At 36.7% G+C, this 17,575-nt stretch overlaps 1 protein-coding gene across 1 annotated transcript; it reads left to right on the forward strand.

The window, feature by feature from the left end:
- Positions 1-9,007: 9,007 nt before the first annotated feature.
- On the forward strand, positions 9,008-17,499 carry LOC131950441 (ATP-dependent RNA helicase DDX4; the record flags this gene model as incomplete). The annotated part of the gene is given in 17 exon segments (XM_059312586.1): positions 9,008-9,053; positions 11,040-11,068; positions 11,172-11,416; positions 11,506-11,551; positions 11,705-11,776; positions 12,773-12,882; positions 13,103-13,114; positions 13,595-13,709; positions 13,935-14,009; positions 14,172-14,185; positions 14,327-14,634; positions 14,785-15,069; positions 15,156-15,465; positions 15,575-15,674; positions 15,769-16,039; positions 16,796-16,906; positions 17,031-17,499. Coding segments are annotated over 17 exon segments (2,226 nt in total). The 3' UTR covers positions 17,121-17,499.
- Positions 17,500-17,575: the final 76 nt, after the last annotated feature.

A 17,575-nucleotide genomic window follows, 5' to 3' on the forward strand; every position in this document is an offset into this window, starting at 1 on the left:
AATTTTCTAACACTTAAATTCATCCAAGACCAACGACAAACATATGCATTACATACAGAACTGAGCTTTATATATTAGACCAGGGGTCGGCAACCTTTTGAAGCGGAAGAGCCAAAAGTTACAATTTTCAAAATTTCCCTGGTTTTAAAGAGCCACTAACATTTTTTTTCTTTTCAAATATTTAATTTTTTTTATTAAGATTATTAGTATTTGTTCAAGGAGCTGGAGAGCCGCATCTTGGTATCAAAAGAGCCGCATGCGGCTCGCGAGCCGCAGGTTGCCGACCCCTGTATTAGACAGATACGATACAGGTGTCTTTCTTTCTTAAAACGTAATATCCAGGCTTTACAGTTATTGTTTCTAATGAAATACAATTGGCAAACTGTATGTTTTAGCTCAGATGTTTACTTAATAAATGCTCACAGCAAACGTTTTCTAGCCGGGGAGTGGGGGGGGGGGGGGGACGACTGATAACGGGGTTATTCATCCGGGTATGGTGAACGGGATGGGGTGGGGTGGGGGGGGTAGACTAGGGGTAATGTCCTCGACCAATAGTAGCCTAGCGGAGTGCGGTGACAAACCTGACCCTGACCCCTGCGTTACGAGCTGTATGCCTATTCCTCTAAGAATTTTTTCTCCGGATATGGGGAGTGGGGGCGGATTTGAATCCCCCCACTCCCAGAAGCACATCCTCCCTCGATCAAAAAAAAAGAATTAATATAGAAAATGTGTTTTTACCAGTGTCGATTCCCCAGGAAATTTAACTCCACCCCCACCTCCAAAAGTTTTAATCCCCCACCCCTGGAGAAAAATAAAATGTTTGATAGAAACATTGCCTTCTCCAGAAAAGACGACTTATGCTGGGGTTTGAGTTTATCGACGAGTAGGCCTTATCTGCAGTGGCGTAGCTAGGATTTTTGGGCCCCTATGCAAAAAGTGTTAGTGGGCCCCTCAGAGGCGTAGCAACCCTTCACGACCACCGGGGACAAACTTTCGATTTGCACACCCCCTCAGACTTTCGATGTGCACCCCCCTCCTTCAGACTTTCGATTTGCACCCCCCCCCTCAAATTTTCGAAAAAGGGCCCCTATTTGCTTTGCTTACGCTAGCTTTACGGTAGCTACGCCACTGCTTATCTGGTTATAGCAAAATTTCCATCAACAACCACTATAATTGGCAGCGTTCGGTCAATGTTAACAGCTGTATGATTCCGTCCGTGTCTTGTCTATGATTGTCTTTGTTTTACAATTTCATTCCCATCTGCTTCCCCAGGTATGGGTGGGGAAGAATTAAATGACTACAGATAATCAAAGCCATAACCTATGGCTTTAGTTCGTACATCTCAAAGCATCGCCTACTATAAATATATTAAAATTCATAATCGATTAGATTCATTTACGCTTGCTAATGAATCAGTGTAATCAGAGTTTCTTCCAGGCATCTCTTCGGGGGGGGGGGGGGGGCAAAGCCCCTCCCCCCCCCCAAAAAAAATTGTTACCCCCCCCCGAACGAAATGAAATTTATATAATTTATATAGAAAATATATACTTTTAACAGTGTCCGCCCCCCCCCCCCCCCCCCGAAGAAAGTCTACCGCCCCCCCCCCCCCCCCCCCGAAAATTTCAAGTGCTCCCCAGGAGAAAAATTCTGGAAGAAACACTGAGTGTAATGCTTGAAACAGTGAAATAAACATACGTAGAGCAGGCTTTTTAAATGACTATGTAATGTATGTTCAGGTGATGCATTTAGGTTATTACTTTTTAAATTATTTTTTTATTTGCTGGAGCTAACGATGTTCAAAATGTATTCATGCTAGTTAATACCTAAACCATTTTATTTGCGCATTCTAATGCCTTTAAAAAAAAAAAAAACTCCAACAGTTGAGCTAAATAAAATATTTTTCTCTCAAGACGAGTTGTGGTGGGATGGGGGGTGTGGGTGAATGGGGTGTGGGTGAAAATCATGATTGGCTACAAAATTCTGAACAATTCTACATTAGTGGCTTATGTCATTTTGGCCTATACAGTTTTGAATTATACATTGATAAAATAGCCCCCAGAGAAAAAAGTTTTTTTTTATCGAGAGTAGCCTATGCATGCGAGGAATCGTTTTACACGGGCGTGGTTAGCGTTCGTTATCAAATGTGTCTCTCTAACTGATGTGACATGACTTTGTTCTGTATCCATCAGCTGTGTGGAGAGAGGGGTTTGATGCGATGGGCAACATCTGGCGCCCTTCTCGTTTTACAGCCCACGTTTTGTGCTTTGATTCCCAAAGCGCTAATACCCAATGGTCCTATTAAAATATGTATAAATATAAAATATGTAGCCTGTGTTATGACTAAAAGCACGAAGCACTTCGCGAACTGGCCGGCTAATACAATTTGACATCGGACCCAAATTTTTCTTGATTTTGGTTATTGGTCAGAGACCGGCCGGTCACCGGCCAATGTCCGATGAAAGTCAGTCATCAAAAGAGTGCAAGATGTTCGTAAGCTTAAACCGGTGTGATAATGAAATGAAATAATGATAATGAAATTAAGCCGTTATCTATTATTAATTAAAGTAAATTACAAAATCAGTCAAACTATTTTATTGTAATGAATTATTAATCTCTACTTTCACACGTTACACCAAAATGAAATTTGTATTTGAATTACACAGTAGTTTTATTTTTTTATTTTTTACCCTTTGCTGCCTATTCTGTGTCATTTATCCTATAGAAAGCCTAGATCCAGTACGATTTATTTTTTACTGTCAGCACACGTCAATCATTCTATTGAACGCCTTCAAGAGAGGGGGGGGGTAATTACATGGGACAATGGGACTAAGTGGAAATGTCACACCAGTGTTTCTTCCAGACTTTTTACTCCGGGGGAGGGGCGGTCTACATTTTCTGGGGGGGGGGGGGGGGGGGGCGGACACTAGTAAAAGTATTCCATCCCGTTCGGGGGGGGGGGGGTTGACTTTTTTCGGGGGGCTCTGCCCCCCCCCCCCCCCCCCCCCCCCCCCCGAAGAGATGCCTGGAAGAAATTCTTTTGTCAAAAACCAGTTTGAAATTTTCGGGGGTGGGGCGGACAAAAATATATATATTTTCTAAAATTCCATTTCGTTCGGGGGGCGGTAGACTTTTTTGGGGGGAGGGCTCAGCTCCACCCACCCCCCCTCTCTGGAAGAGATGCCTGGAAGAAACTCTGTCACACACTTCTTAAAATCAGGGTTTCTGGGGAGGCAGATTTATAAAATGTTAAATAATGTTTATGGGGTAGGGAAAGAGGGGGGGGGGTGTCTTTTTGTAATATCTTAGTCATTTACAGTATCTTAAATTTCTAAAAACGTAAGGCATCCGTTAATCATAACAGGAGATTTGGATGCTAAAACTAATTTTATTTCAGACAGTATGATAGTGGCAGGGGGGCGTAGCGAGGGGGGAGGGGGCGGGGGGTGCGGACCGCACCGGGTGACACCATTTAGGAGGGTGACACCAAGGCAAAAAATAGCAAAATATATAGAGAAAAAATTGAGGGGAGGGGTGCAAATCGAAAGTTTGAGGGGGGGGGGTGCAATCGAAAGTTTGAGGGGGGGGGGGGTGCAAATCGAAAATTTGAAAGTTTGTCCCCGGGAAGGGTCGCTACGCCTCTGGGGGGGGGGGGGGTGACACCATTTAAGTGCCGCACCGGGTGATACCGGACCTCCGCTACGCCACTGGCTAGTGGACACACACACGCACACACATATATGTCCTACATGTATAGTAAAGTACACATCACTTGATTTGTTTTCTGTTTTTCAGCCAGATAGATTGTTTCTATTTTGCCTTGGTACAAGGGTTGCGGTGCTATATATAGCAAAGGGTATATCCAAATTGGGAATAACCTATTTACTACATAGGCTACATCTAACACATGTCAGTCTGTTGTTCAAAGTTGTGCAATTGCATTGACGATGAAGCATATAGCCGACGAAGAAGAGGTAATAAAATGTGTTTATGTTTATATATATATATATATATATATATATATATATATATATATATATATATATATATATATATATATATATATATATATATATATATATATATATATATATATATATATATATATATATATATATGTATATATATGTGTGTGTGTGTGTGTGTGTATGTGTGTGTTTGTATGTAATAATATTGTTCTTGTGCTTGCAGTGCAATATTATATTAGTATGTCATGAAAGCTGTAGGTCTACAGCGGGGTAAGAGTGTGCCGCGAGAGCCCATATTAATACTTTAGTACCGACTGTACCGATAGACAATGCTAGACAAGAGCCTAATGTTCTGAAGCATACAAGAAATTGAATGTAAGCATGGAGCCGTTTTGGCTAACACATGTACCTACATGCTCATATACGCTACATAGACTAGCGGGCCTTTAGCATCGGACTGGGTAATCGTGACCTGTGTAGGATGACCACGAATCATTGAATGGGTTGGGCTATCCCCCACCTGAACGGGACAGGCCGTGTTTATCGTAATTCGATACGACGACCATTAGTGTCACACCCGGGGGAGGGGGGGGGGGGGAGAGGGGGGGGGGGGGGGGGGAAGCGAGGACGTAGACCGAGGTTATGTAGTCAGGGTGAAACAGGGGACAGTGTAAGGCTAAGACAGCGGGGCCTATTTTTAGTTTCGGGCGTCGCTCGCGTGATGCTTTAATAGTATAAGGGTCTAATTCGTAGAACTCGTTATTATGTACAGAATACATAGATAGTTATTTCATTCAGTGGTGTGCCGTCCATTTACACGGGGGGGGGGGGTGGCTACGCTAAGGACAAGTCTCAAGTAATAAGTTTTTGACGATATTTTAACTAAAAGTATTAACAGAAAGAATTAGGGGTCGTCTATAAATGACGTCACACTCGTAGGGGGTAGGGGGGGGGGTCCGTAATTTTGTGACGGCGTGTGATGAGGGGGTTCAGATAGTGGGACGTCATATTTTTGCATGAACAAAAAGTAATGTTGGAAAATGAATTTTAGCCGTTATTTCGCGTTTTAGAAAACTGTTTTAATAAATTGTAATAGGAATTGATTAAAATACTCTTTGTTGAGAGAGTTCAGACAAGATTTTGGAAAAATATCGTTGTTTTAAGAAAAATTCAATTGCAATTTTGAGGGGGGGGGGGTCTGGCTTTTTGTGACGATGTGTGACGGAATGGAGGGGGGAGGTAAAAATCGTCCAAAAAAGCGTGACGTCATTTATGGACGACCCCCTTATCGAAAAGTGCCGGTGAAAAATATGTCCTGTCTCTCTTCACTAAGGAACTAGGTGAGAGTCACCATCTCCAACTTAAGTAGGCCTACCTAGTGCATTTTTGGGTCCACTGTGCGCACTAAACTGAGGACTGACATAAAAATATAGACATTTTTGGTCTTGATTGAGAAATCTGTTCCATTCAGGAGTCCACGATATCGACTTTAAAAAATAATCGATATTGATTGTATATCGTGTGTATAACTAATTGGTTACTGTATGTTAGGTGGTATAACTTTGTGGTAAAATTAACATTAGAGAAATAGTGATGAATCGTGTGTGCTAATTCTCCTATATTATATGCCTATTTGTTTACGGCCTCCTAGTTCTAAAGCACCATGGTATGAGATGGGTGCCTAACAATATAGGCATACATATGTATATTATATATATATATATATATATATATATATATATATATATATATATATATATATATATAGTTTAATAACTTTGCCCCACTCCCAACACAAAAAGTAAGGTCTTGATCCACCCATCACGATACACAACTAGACTTTTATTAGGGTGCAATGACACGACGACAATCAATGGCTATGGTTGAAAGGGCGACGTCTAAGCTTGAAGTGAAGTAAAATGCATTTAAAAAATTAAATAAAACCGAGCTCAGATCAATATGCATGTATAAAGAGTTTCACGAATTTGCATGAACTTTTCTCGTGAAGCACTGCCTTCCCGAAGAAACTTTATGAAGCTGAAAAAAAAAATCAACGAATAGAAATAGTGTGTTAGTAGCAGCATGATTTTAAAATGTAGATATATTCATATCTTCATCTATATAAAGTGGGGTTCTCTTTTCCAACTTGATGGTCCGTGGGGCAAGTGAAGTATGTTCCTTGAAAGGATGGTGTAGTCAGCGCTATGTCCAGCCGAACGGGGTGAACTCTGACTTGAAACCTGGTTGGAGCACGAGACCATTGGGATAGCAGTCGAATGCTCTAACTCTAGGCCAGGCCCTCCGCCATCTCTATGGCTTGTAAATAATAGCGCATGCGATGGGTCCTGGATGCCAAAACTCTAAAAAGAAATTCGATTCTCCAGGTTGGAAGTAGATTTATTACATTGTCAGACCCGACAGTGGTCACACAAAAGCCAAGGTCGTGGCTATAGTTAGGGCGTCAACCCCCTTAACTACCAGTTCTACCTTATTTATACGTCTTGCAGCGTCTCAATCGCCCACGGTTTCTCTCAGAAATTTGTTTCTCTAAAGTCTAAAAAGGGAGGGGACACATGAAACTTCATGGGATGGGGTGTATAATGGTTAAAGTATATAATACTCCCCCGAGAGATACATGAAAGAAACCATGTTCCTAAATGTCAGACTGTAAGGCGTTTGTTGAAGTGCAGTGAAATAGGGATATCTGGCATTTAAATTTTATAGGCCTATCGCTCAACGACTGGGTTTAAAGTAAAACAGCTTTAGAGAAGCTTATTCTCTCTTCTAAAAAAAAAACCCACCAGGAAAACTGTGTTAATAAAAATAAACATTTAAATATCACCTGCACCCATTCCTACACCGTTGCCCCTAAAATGTAAAGAAATCAATATAGACACACTAATAATTACTCTTTTAATTGATACCTCTACAATTTAGTAAATTCCGAACATGGCATACTACCAACTACCCTATCTCCAGGCTATGCGGGACGGGTGGGTGGGGGGGTGTAGATGGGGGGGGGAATGACGAGGTAGGCCCACACCCGATCATAAACAAATTAAAATATAAATTAACCTCAATTTTAATTTTCGTGCATCTTTTCCCTTGATAGTAGAGTAATACAGCTGTGATTTGATTATCTTTATTCAACCGTCACTAAACCACAGCTGTTGCGGAAATATATGCAAAACTACCACACGAACTAGAGTGTAAAGGATTGGCAAACATTCAAATGATTTCCGTGACTTATTGCTCTCCCTTTAATAGCCGAATCGGGGCCCCATATTACGTCCATACATTGGCATAACAACACTGGGGCCGGATTGCAAAAGTGCGAAAGGGAGAGAGGGGCCGAATATATTAAGAAGGGGGGGGGGGGTCCGCAATTACTTGACAGTTACATTTGTCGTAAATATTGTGCTTGATTGTTATTGCTTATACTTACAAAGTTGCTTGAATCTTCCTCCATAGTCCCTTATAATACATAAACTGTTGTCCGTTAAATATTTTAGAAAAACATACAAAGACTAGCTGGGCCTAGACTGGATACAGTGGGGCCCCTGAGCCCAACTAGCTCTGCTGGCCTTAGGCTGGATACGGTGGGGGCCTCTGGGCCTAACTAGCTCTGCTGGGTCTAGGCTGGATAAGGTGGGGACCCTGAGCCCAACTAGCTCTGCTGGGCCCAGGTTGGATACGGGGTGGGGGTCTCTGAGCCCAATTAGCTCTGATGTGCCTAGGCTTAAGTAGCCAATTATTTGAGGGGGTCATTTTGATGAAAGGATTTATTTTATCAGCATTCCAACTGACCGGAGATACGTCACAGAGCCATATGACAAATAGCTTTTTTATGGATATCATAAGACCTTCCGATTAGGTCGATTTGTTTTGGTTTGATTAGAAGCGACATTTCTTTTTTTGCCTTCAACTTCAATATCTGACATTTTTACAGCCATGTCCTTGGGTAATATAATACGTTGTCTAAGTGGCCATCCAGAAAAAAATTGCACAATCGATATTAAATTACAATTAAGGCTAAGTAGATTCAATTCTTTTTAGCCGAAAATTAAACAATTTGGGATATTGTAAAAAGTTGCTTTTTTTTTTGTTCCACTGCAAAATGAAAACAAACAATAGGGCTATAATAAATTAGCGCTTTCTTTTTATTTGCACAAAACCATATATTAAAAAACTATTTTCCTCACTTTTCTAAACAGTAAATAAATTAACAATTCAAGCCGTCTCCGATTCTATTCTTTGGATTTTTAATAACGTTTTAACGCTAGATCTATATTGTTTACTTCATACGTTATGGGCCTTTTGAAAATCTGCAAATTTAATTTTTTAAACCTATTTTTAAAATCGGAGACGGTCTATTATAATTGTTATTAGCGATACGATACTGTTAAACGGAATCGAATATAGATCTAACAGCCAACTCCTCCGCTTGGTTACTTCGCTTCAAGAGTGTAGTGGCCCTAGCTTGCCCAATAATTTATTAAGTAATCGTTGCCTTATTTGGTACCCTCCTCCCAATTCGACGGCAGTGTGACATGTGTCCGTCCACACAGCGTCGTTACAGACTCATCAACGGGCACGTGTAGTTTAACACGCCACTTAGCAAATAAAGCCTACTAGATTCAACAAATAGATCTATTCTAGAACTAGATCTAGATTATAAATTAAACTAGATCTAGACTCTTTGATGAAATATGCATTAAAATAGACATAGCCTAGTCTAAATGCTTTTTAAAGGCTTCGTCAGCCAACCTCAGGTGTAAATTATCGTCACGTGTGAGCCAAGGGATAGCACTTTTCGCGCCTTTCCAACCGGAGATCCCATAGGCCTACTTCTGCGGGGAACAGCAGGCCTTACAGATTATCTAGTCAGTGTAGATCTAGAGTCTAGTATAGATCTAGCATCAATATCTAGATCTCTAGATTTAGTTAAGTTGCAATTTTACTTTATATTTAGCCTTGCACCAGTAGATCGGGCCTTATCATTATACTACCTTGGGACTCCCGCTTTTAGATCTACAGTACAGAGTACAGACCATCATGGATGATGACTGGGATGATGAGTCTGAAAATGTAAGTTTCTAGATCTAGATTCTCTAGATCTAGAATCTATCTTGAAAATTTAAAATATGGCGTAAAACAGATTTCAGTCACATCAGTGATGTAGTCTAGCTTTAAGAATCTCTAGTCTAGGTTTTAGATCTAGAGAGATCTAGATCTAGAATCTAGCAGTCAATTCATTAGGGTGTTGCCTAAGATTTTAAACTTTGTTATTTTAAGACTAAGTCAAGATGACTTAAACAGTTAAAAACTACATTTAGGGCCTATTTACCTTTAATTAGATACCAATTTGCAATTTTATTTATCAAATTTAATCTGTAGCCTAGAAAATGAATTGTGGAAAAACGCTATGGTTTTTAAATGGCTACAATGATATGACTGATTTTCAGTGATACTAGAGATCTATCATTCTATGGGTTAGTTTTTTAATGAGTGTTGTCTTGACGCTATTGACTGCTCACTGCCGTTCAGCAATGTGTTGTCAGCTAGATTATCAGCGATTAGACCAAAAAAATGTACGAATGACCATGAAACATTGTTAAAAAATGGTATCACGGTATTGTCGTTTTCCGCAGCCATCATTACCATGATGTCGGTAAAAAAAGAGATCAATCGACAGGCTAAATTCATTCTGACTTTTAAAATTGCTACTGGTGTCTGGTCAATTTTTGGCTTAAATTGAATATCTAGGAATAAAAATAAATACCAAGCTACCACTCAGTTGCTTTTAATATTCATGCAGAGTAACTGCCTGTATAGAAGTGTACAGGCTACGTTCTTTGTTATCATCATCATTTAATAGTTGTGCTATTATCTCGATTTTTTTAATACATAAACTTAGCATTTGCGGTAGAATTTAGATCTAGATTTGAATATGTCCATCCACAAGTCCATTAATGACAAAATAAAGTAAGTTCCATTTAATAATTTTGATTGCATTGGGGGAGCAATTTAATTAGTTTAATTTCAACAGCAATGCAACACGTAGGTGGCCATTTTTATGTCGTGGGGATGAGCACAACCTAATCCAGATTAAGCGTCTTTTTTAAAAATGTTTTATTATATTGCGGCCGAATAGCCATGGCTGCATTAGATTTAGTATTTGCTAACCCAATAATTATATAATACTTATAAAGTGTATTCAGTTTGCTGTGACTTATTCTTATAATACCTGATATCAATAGAACAGTAGTCAGATCTATGGTACAAACTTTCTCTGCTGCATGTACATTTTCTTGATTAATTAGAATCTAGATCTAAATATTTTTTTGTCCCAGTCATAAAAATAAATGCACATAGGCCTATAGTTAGGATATTAATGCAATGTAGATCTAGTTTTTTTTCTTGTACAATACGCCTAATTTAAACATAATTTAATTTTCAATCAGAAATTTATAAAATATAAATATATTAAAGAAATGTAGGCTACAATTCCTGAGTCTGGTTTCTTGAATACTAAGTGTGGTGGTAGGCTATAATAAATGCTTTTGTGAACTCACACCTTTTTCATTTTGCTTGGGGAAAAACAAAAGGGACATCAGCAATCTCAAATAGCAATTGTTCATGCTATGACAGATAGACCTGCTACTGTGAACTCAGTTGCCCCTTGATTGTGTCAGAATTTTTCTCCCTCTGACAAGAAAATGTGGTTGGGCAATAATAGAAGTGACGCTTAAAATTGACAAAGATTTTGATCTTGTTTCTTTAATATAAAAAAAAAGATTTGTTGAAAAAGTATACTAGGTTAAACTGACCAAATGTCTTTATACAAGCTCCTCAGTTTAAAATTTTTAATTGTTCTCATGCACATACTACACTATTAAGCCCCAAGAATTTTTTAATCAATTAAAAACAATGTACATCCAAGACAGTTAAATAAATTTTGGATCCACCTAATTTTCTACATCTGTCAATGGCTCTTCTTTGTTCTTGTTTATTACCATCTAATACACTATTACTATAAATAATAAATTAAAATGTCAAATTTTAAAATTTCAGGTTGTTATATCAAGCAGTTCAGGGCTGGGGTAAGTTTTCCTGCATTTTAAAATAATGGATTTTCTTTGTAGCAAATATTTTAAATTAGCTTAGAATTTTAAAATGTGTACCTTGTAAGGTTTTTATTTTCAGAAGAGGAACTGTTGCTCAGGTTTTTGGTGACAAGATGAGAGGAATGGGGCGGGGAAATGCTGCTGGTTTTGGAAATTCTGAACAATCCAATGGTTTCGGGGATAGAAGTGGATTTGGATCAAGAGGGGGGAGCACTGGCTTTGGAAATAGAAAAGGCTCTGATGACGATGATGACGCTCCTAGAAGTAGAAATAGTGGTTTTGGGAGTAGACGTTTTGAGAATGAAGAGAACAAAATGTCCTCAGGTAAGCGCATAGCAATGCTAAATATATATTTATGAATGTTGAAATCTCAGTTTATGTATACAGTGTTGCTAATAACCCTATTCATTTAGGTGGTGGCCGTGGTAAAAGAGAAGGAGACTGGAAGTGCCCCAATTCGTATGTTTGTTTGAATAGATTTCGTGCAATTAATAAAAATTGATTTAGAATTAGATTCAAGTATTTCTCTTTTAATTAATGTTTTGTGTTTTCTTTCTATTATTATAAATCCATGTTTACAAATTAATAGTTTCTTAAATGTACATATTACAGTGATTGTGGTAACAACAATTTTGCCTTTAGAAAACAATGTCAGAAATGTGACACAGATAAGCCTGAAGATGGGTAAGTTTTAAAATATTAATTTTTAATTTTCAAACTTCAAATAAATTGGAATGACAGGGTTACACATTTCCAACGCTAGTCCTGAACAATTGACATCTTGAGATGCAGACCTTGTACGTGCAATGATATTTGTTGTGCTCAATTTATGCATTAGCACTTTTCACTGCTTGGGTTGTTCCATTTTATAATCTTTTTTGTGTAAATAATATATTTAAATGATTTTTCCAACAAATATAAAAAAAAAACCCCAAATTTATTAGATATGTAGTGTCTGCGTGGTCGAGTCAGTAAATCTCATGGTTGCTAAACCGAAAAGTCTCACCCTCGGGCAGATGAGGCTCGTTAGCTGGGGACAGCCACTCTTCTAGGAGAGACAACTCCAAAATCAAACAACTGCTGCCTTGTAGTTTGTTCTTGGTTGGACAAAGGCTATGGAAGCAAATCCAAAAAGAAAAGCAAATCCAAAAAGAAAAGCAGGCTGAAATCGGAGTCAATGGCCTCAATGGCGCATAACCAGTTGACACGTAATTGTGATGGAAGCATGGTAGAGTCTGCAAAGCTCATGGTTGATAAATTCGAAAAAAGTCTCGAGTTTAACCCCCTGGCAGATAAGGCTCGATTCCTTCCAACACTAAAAATTAAGAACGAAAAAGAAGAGATATGTGGTACTGAGCTAATAGAGCAAAAAGTAGGTGAGGACTGTAAGGTTTAAAAAGCAGCATACTTACTGTACCTGGAAAGATAAAATGAAGTATGTGCAGATGTGTTTCAGATGTTGCTATTTTGTTACCAAATTAACATAAATCTGTAAATATGACCTTGCCAACCACAATTTAAGCTATTGAGTAAATTACTAGCCACATCTAGAAACCGCTTTCCTAAAATATTTTAAATTATTGGAGTTATGTTGAGAAGATCAGAATTGGTTAAATAATCTTACCAATTTGTGTTAGTTATTGCTGATCAATTAGGTTAACTAATAATTCTACTTTTCAGAAGTGGTGGTGGTGGAGGAGGAGGATTTGGTAGAAGTGGTGGAGGTGGTGGTGGATTTGGTGGAGGCGGTGGTGGATTTGGTGGAGGCGGTAGAGCAGGGAACAGAACAGGTAAAAAAATTAACATTAATAATTATAAAATATAATTAAGTTTCTTTTCTCACATCAAAAGCTCCTTTGTAAGAACTAGAATAGCAAACATGTTAAAAATTAAATTGTACTAAGTTCTTCACCCCTTTTTTAATGTTCAAAATGTGAAAACTACACTTAAACCACTATATAAAGATCCATCATTAATTTTGAGTTTCATCATTTCTAACTTGTATTGCAGATGATGATCAAGGTATTATTTAAATTCAGTTTTTTTTTTTACTGTTGGAATACATTTTTTTTCTGAACTTATTTTAAATAACATGAGCTGATTCTAAAACAATTTATATTATATAAAATTATATCACATTTACTTACACCTTGAAAATAGCTTGTTTTATCGATGTTTCCATAAAACAAATGAGCATTGTTAACTTTATTTGAATACATTATTTTAACTCGATAATGTGCTAACTTTATTCAGCAATTACAAATTTTAAAGAAAATTTTTTTCAATTTGTATTTGGCACATTAAGTTAACTAATTCTTTTTGTTAAGCTAAATTTACCATTAGATATCTTTCACATAAATTTTAATGTATATATGATAACAAAAGCCCTATTTTAAATGCAACTTTAGATTGCAGTGTTCAGCAAAATATACATTTTCATTGTTGTCTGAAATGTAAATTTTTTTTTAATGATTTTAATTTATATAAACTTATAAATTATAGGTCAATCATTTGGAGGTGATGGAATGAGAAATGGTGGGTTTCGGGGTGGTGGTGGTAGTGGTCCAGCAGGTGATGCTGACAAGGATAAAAAAGGGGAGTGGATTTGCCCTGATTCGTAAGTTTATTCAAGCTTAATATTAGGAGAGTTTTAAGAGCTTTATAAATCAATACTCTTTTTCAGTCCTTAATAAATCAGTATAGCAAACATTTGAGAAATCTATTCTCAGTTGCCAGCACAATTTTAGGATTTTAATTCAAACTTTGAAATGTTTTGTTTTAAAAATTTCCTGTTTTGTTTGAATTGTGGCCATGATACATTACCAAGTTGATTTTTTAATAGGAGCTGTGGTAACAATAACTTTGCCTTCAGAAAGACATGTAAGAAATGTGACACACCCAAGCCAGGACTAGACAGGTAACAATAGACTAGATTGATTTAAAATTTTTATTTTTTTTATTTTTGTATCTTTTGAATGCCCTTGTATAATAAAAGGAAAAGTGTACAATTACATAAAAATCATTAACTCCTTGCATCTGCGTTTATCTTTACTCAAGTAAATTTTGTTTATTTTTTCAGTGAAGCAAGTGGTGGTAAGTTCCATACATTTTTTTGTTAAACCTATTGTACAATTTTGTTTGTTGCTAAATCAAAATGCATTTTTTGGACACCTTATTTGAATATGTTACTAAAAATACCCAACTATGTATTAATGATTACTTTCATCTATTTAGCAGAAAAACCAAGAGAAGCTCCATATATCCCCCCAACACCCTCAGAGAAAGAGGAGGATATTTTTGGTGGAACTGTGCAAAAAGGAATCAACTTTGACAAATATGATGACATACCAGTAGAAGTCAGTGGGCGTGATCAGTGTGGTTTTATAAGTTCTTTTGATGAAGGTGGATTACACCCAACATTTTTAAGGAATGTGCAAAAAGCAAATTACGAACGCCCCACTCCAATTCAAAAATACTCTATACCAATAATTACAGCAGGACGAGATCTGATGGCATGTGCACAGACAGGCTCAGGAAAAACTGTGAGTTAACTCTTTTTGCCAAGTATTTGTATATTAATATGATTGCATTGTTGTATGCTTAATAATTTTAGAATGTATCATTGTTAATGTACCTGCTAGTGTTACCGAACTTACGCTAAAACAAAAATTCCCCACTCATTATGTCTACAGGCAGCATTTTTATTACCTGTCTTGACAAGCATGATCAACAAAGGTTTAACTACTGATAGATATCAAGAAGTTCAGCTGCCTCAAGCCATTTGTGTTGCACCTACAAGAGAATTGGCTCTTCAGATTTATAATGACTGTCGTAAATTTGCATATCAGACTGATATTCGAGCTGTTGTTATATATGGTGGTACATCTGTTGGATACCAACTAAAGCAAGTAGAGCAGGGTGCTAATTTTGTAATAGGAACTCCAGGACGGCTACTTGACTTTATAGCACGTGGAAAGGTATATATTCATTATTTTATTTTTTATACTAAATGTTTCTAAAATATTACCTCTATAATTAATAAATTTATCATTCTTTTTCCCAGATCAGTTTATCTCAAGTTTCATTTTTAATATTGGATGAAGCAGATAGAATGCTTGATATGGGTTTTGAACCTGAAATTAGAAAATTGGTGGAGACAATGGGAATGCCCCCGAAGACAGAGAGACAAACTCTAATGTTTTCTGCCACATTCCCTGAGGAAATACAGAAGCTGGCTGCTGACTTTCTAAATGACTACTTATTTGTAACAGTGGGCAGAGTAGGTGGAGCTAACACAGATGTTTCTCAAAATTTCTTTGAGGTTGATAGATTGCAGAAAAGAGAGTCCTTGTGTGATATCTTAAATGCTGGAGGTACGGTCAATTTTCCATATTAATGATTTATTAAATTTATTTCTTAGACATGTTTCCTTTATATATTTTTAAATGATTTTTTATTTAAACCAACATGACCATTTTTCAGGTAATGAAAGAACATTGGTGTTTGTTGAGATGAAAAGGAATGCAGACTTCTTAGCATCATATTTGTGTCAGTCAGGCTTTCCAACAACAAGTATCCACGGGTAAGTGCTTATTCTATTCATAAAAATATAATTGATTTGTTAATTTGGTTTATGCTTATTTGTAGCAAATCCTAATCACAATTTTCTTTTTCAGTGATCGTCTTCAGAGAGAGCGGGAAGAAGCATTGCACGATTTTAAAAATGGGAAATCTTATGTGTTGGTCGCAACATCAGTTGCTGCTCGTGGCCTTGATATACCTGGAGTTATGCATGTGGTTAACTATGATCTGCCAAGCTCTATAGATGAATATGTTCACAGAATTGGTCGAACAGGTCGCTGTGGAAATCTTGGTAAAGCAACAAGCTTTTTCAATGCTGACACTGATCAACCAATGGCTGGACATCTTGTCAGAATTCTAAAAGAGGTACATTTATATTAAATACAGTGTTCTTAAAACAGAAAATAGGAGTAAAAGTTTGAACTAAAATTTCCCCCTGGTCAGGATTAGATTTGAAAAATAATAAATTTGGAGCAAAAGTTACTTTTTTAACTTTTCATTTTGCTGTTTTCACCCACATGATTGTATAATAAATTGTGGCATCTTTGGATAATGTTAATAAAACTTTACTGTTGTATATCTGGCAAATATTTACCCAACCTCCCTTTTGTTAGGATAAAGATGAAAATAAACAAGGTTCCCACCTCCAAAAATTTTAAGGTGTCCTGAAATCACTGAAAATATTTTTTAAATTTTTTTAATGTTACTGAGGCAGACTTGGATCAGCTACTTAGTTTAGTATCTGGGGAAGGCTTTTGGAATAGTCTTTTTACAAACAAATGAGATGAGCTCCATTATCCAAAAAGATTTATTGACTGGTCACTTTAGTCACAACTCAACAGTGTTATTTATGAGATTTACTAACAATAATTTTAAATAACTTCGCAGCGCTTTTAAAATAAAAAATTGGCATGATTATTAATCATTGATGATGTAAGACTAGTGCAACATTATTTGGCATGGATCTTTTATAAGTCATTGGTGTGAAGGGGGAAAGCAGGAACTGGGAGGGAATTCTTTAAAAAAAAATAAAGGCTTATGATTTTAAAAAATATAAAAAAAAAACATTTCTTCAAATCTCTATAATACAGATTAAATATTGTATTTCTTGATTTCTTCTAGGCTAAGCAACCTGTCCCTGATTGGCTTGCTGCACATGCAAGTGGTATGGGATCTGGGGATGCCGGCTGCTTTGGAGGAAAGTTTGGTGGAAAGGACATCAGACATGGAAAGGTACAAATATAGATCTTAATTTCCTTAGTTTCCTTAATACCTATGCTAAAAATATTTTCACATGATTTCTTATACATAAAATTCTCTTTATTGAAAAAAGTTTCTGTTTTTAAATGTTTTTCAGTTTGAAGGAGGTGGAGGATCAAATACTGAAAATAATTGGGCTTCTGGAAAAGGTGCTGATGTTGATGATGATGATGAAGAATGGGGCTAATGTTTTTTAAAATGTTAAAAATTCTTGAAACTAGTTTTATAAATTTTAATAATTACTGTTCAAAAAGTTCAGTTGTATTTCAAAACAAATTTTGACAATTAGTTGTTTGGTTTTTTTTTTAATTAAAAAAAATGCATTCCATTTTTAATCTCTAATTCAAAAGCCAAGTTTTTGAAATAGATTTCTCAACTGTCATTTTCAGTTTGTTAGACTTCAAGATTCTGAGATTAGAGCCTTGCATTTTTCATATGTAAATATTTTTGCAAAAGTTAAATTTTAAATGCTATGATTGTTGGGCCTGTGATAGTTCTAAGGACGACTGTTTTTGTTTAACATTTTGCTTGTATATAAATGTTCATTAAAGTTATGATACACTTTTCCCTGGTGTTTTTTGTATTTTGCAATATTGACATGCTGTTTTTGACAAAGAATGTAGACAAGTAGAGAATATTATT

Source organism: Physella acuta, unplaced genomic scaffold (assembly GCF_028476545.2).
Source record: "Physella acuta isolate Inbredline_101_S28 unplaced genomic scaffold, ASM2847654v3 ptg000763l, whole genome shotgun sequence".
Lineage (NCBI taxonomy): Eukaryota > Metazoa > Mollusca > Gastropoda > Physidae > Physella > Physella acuta.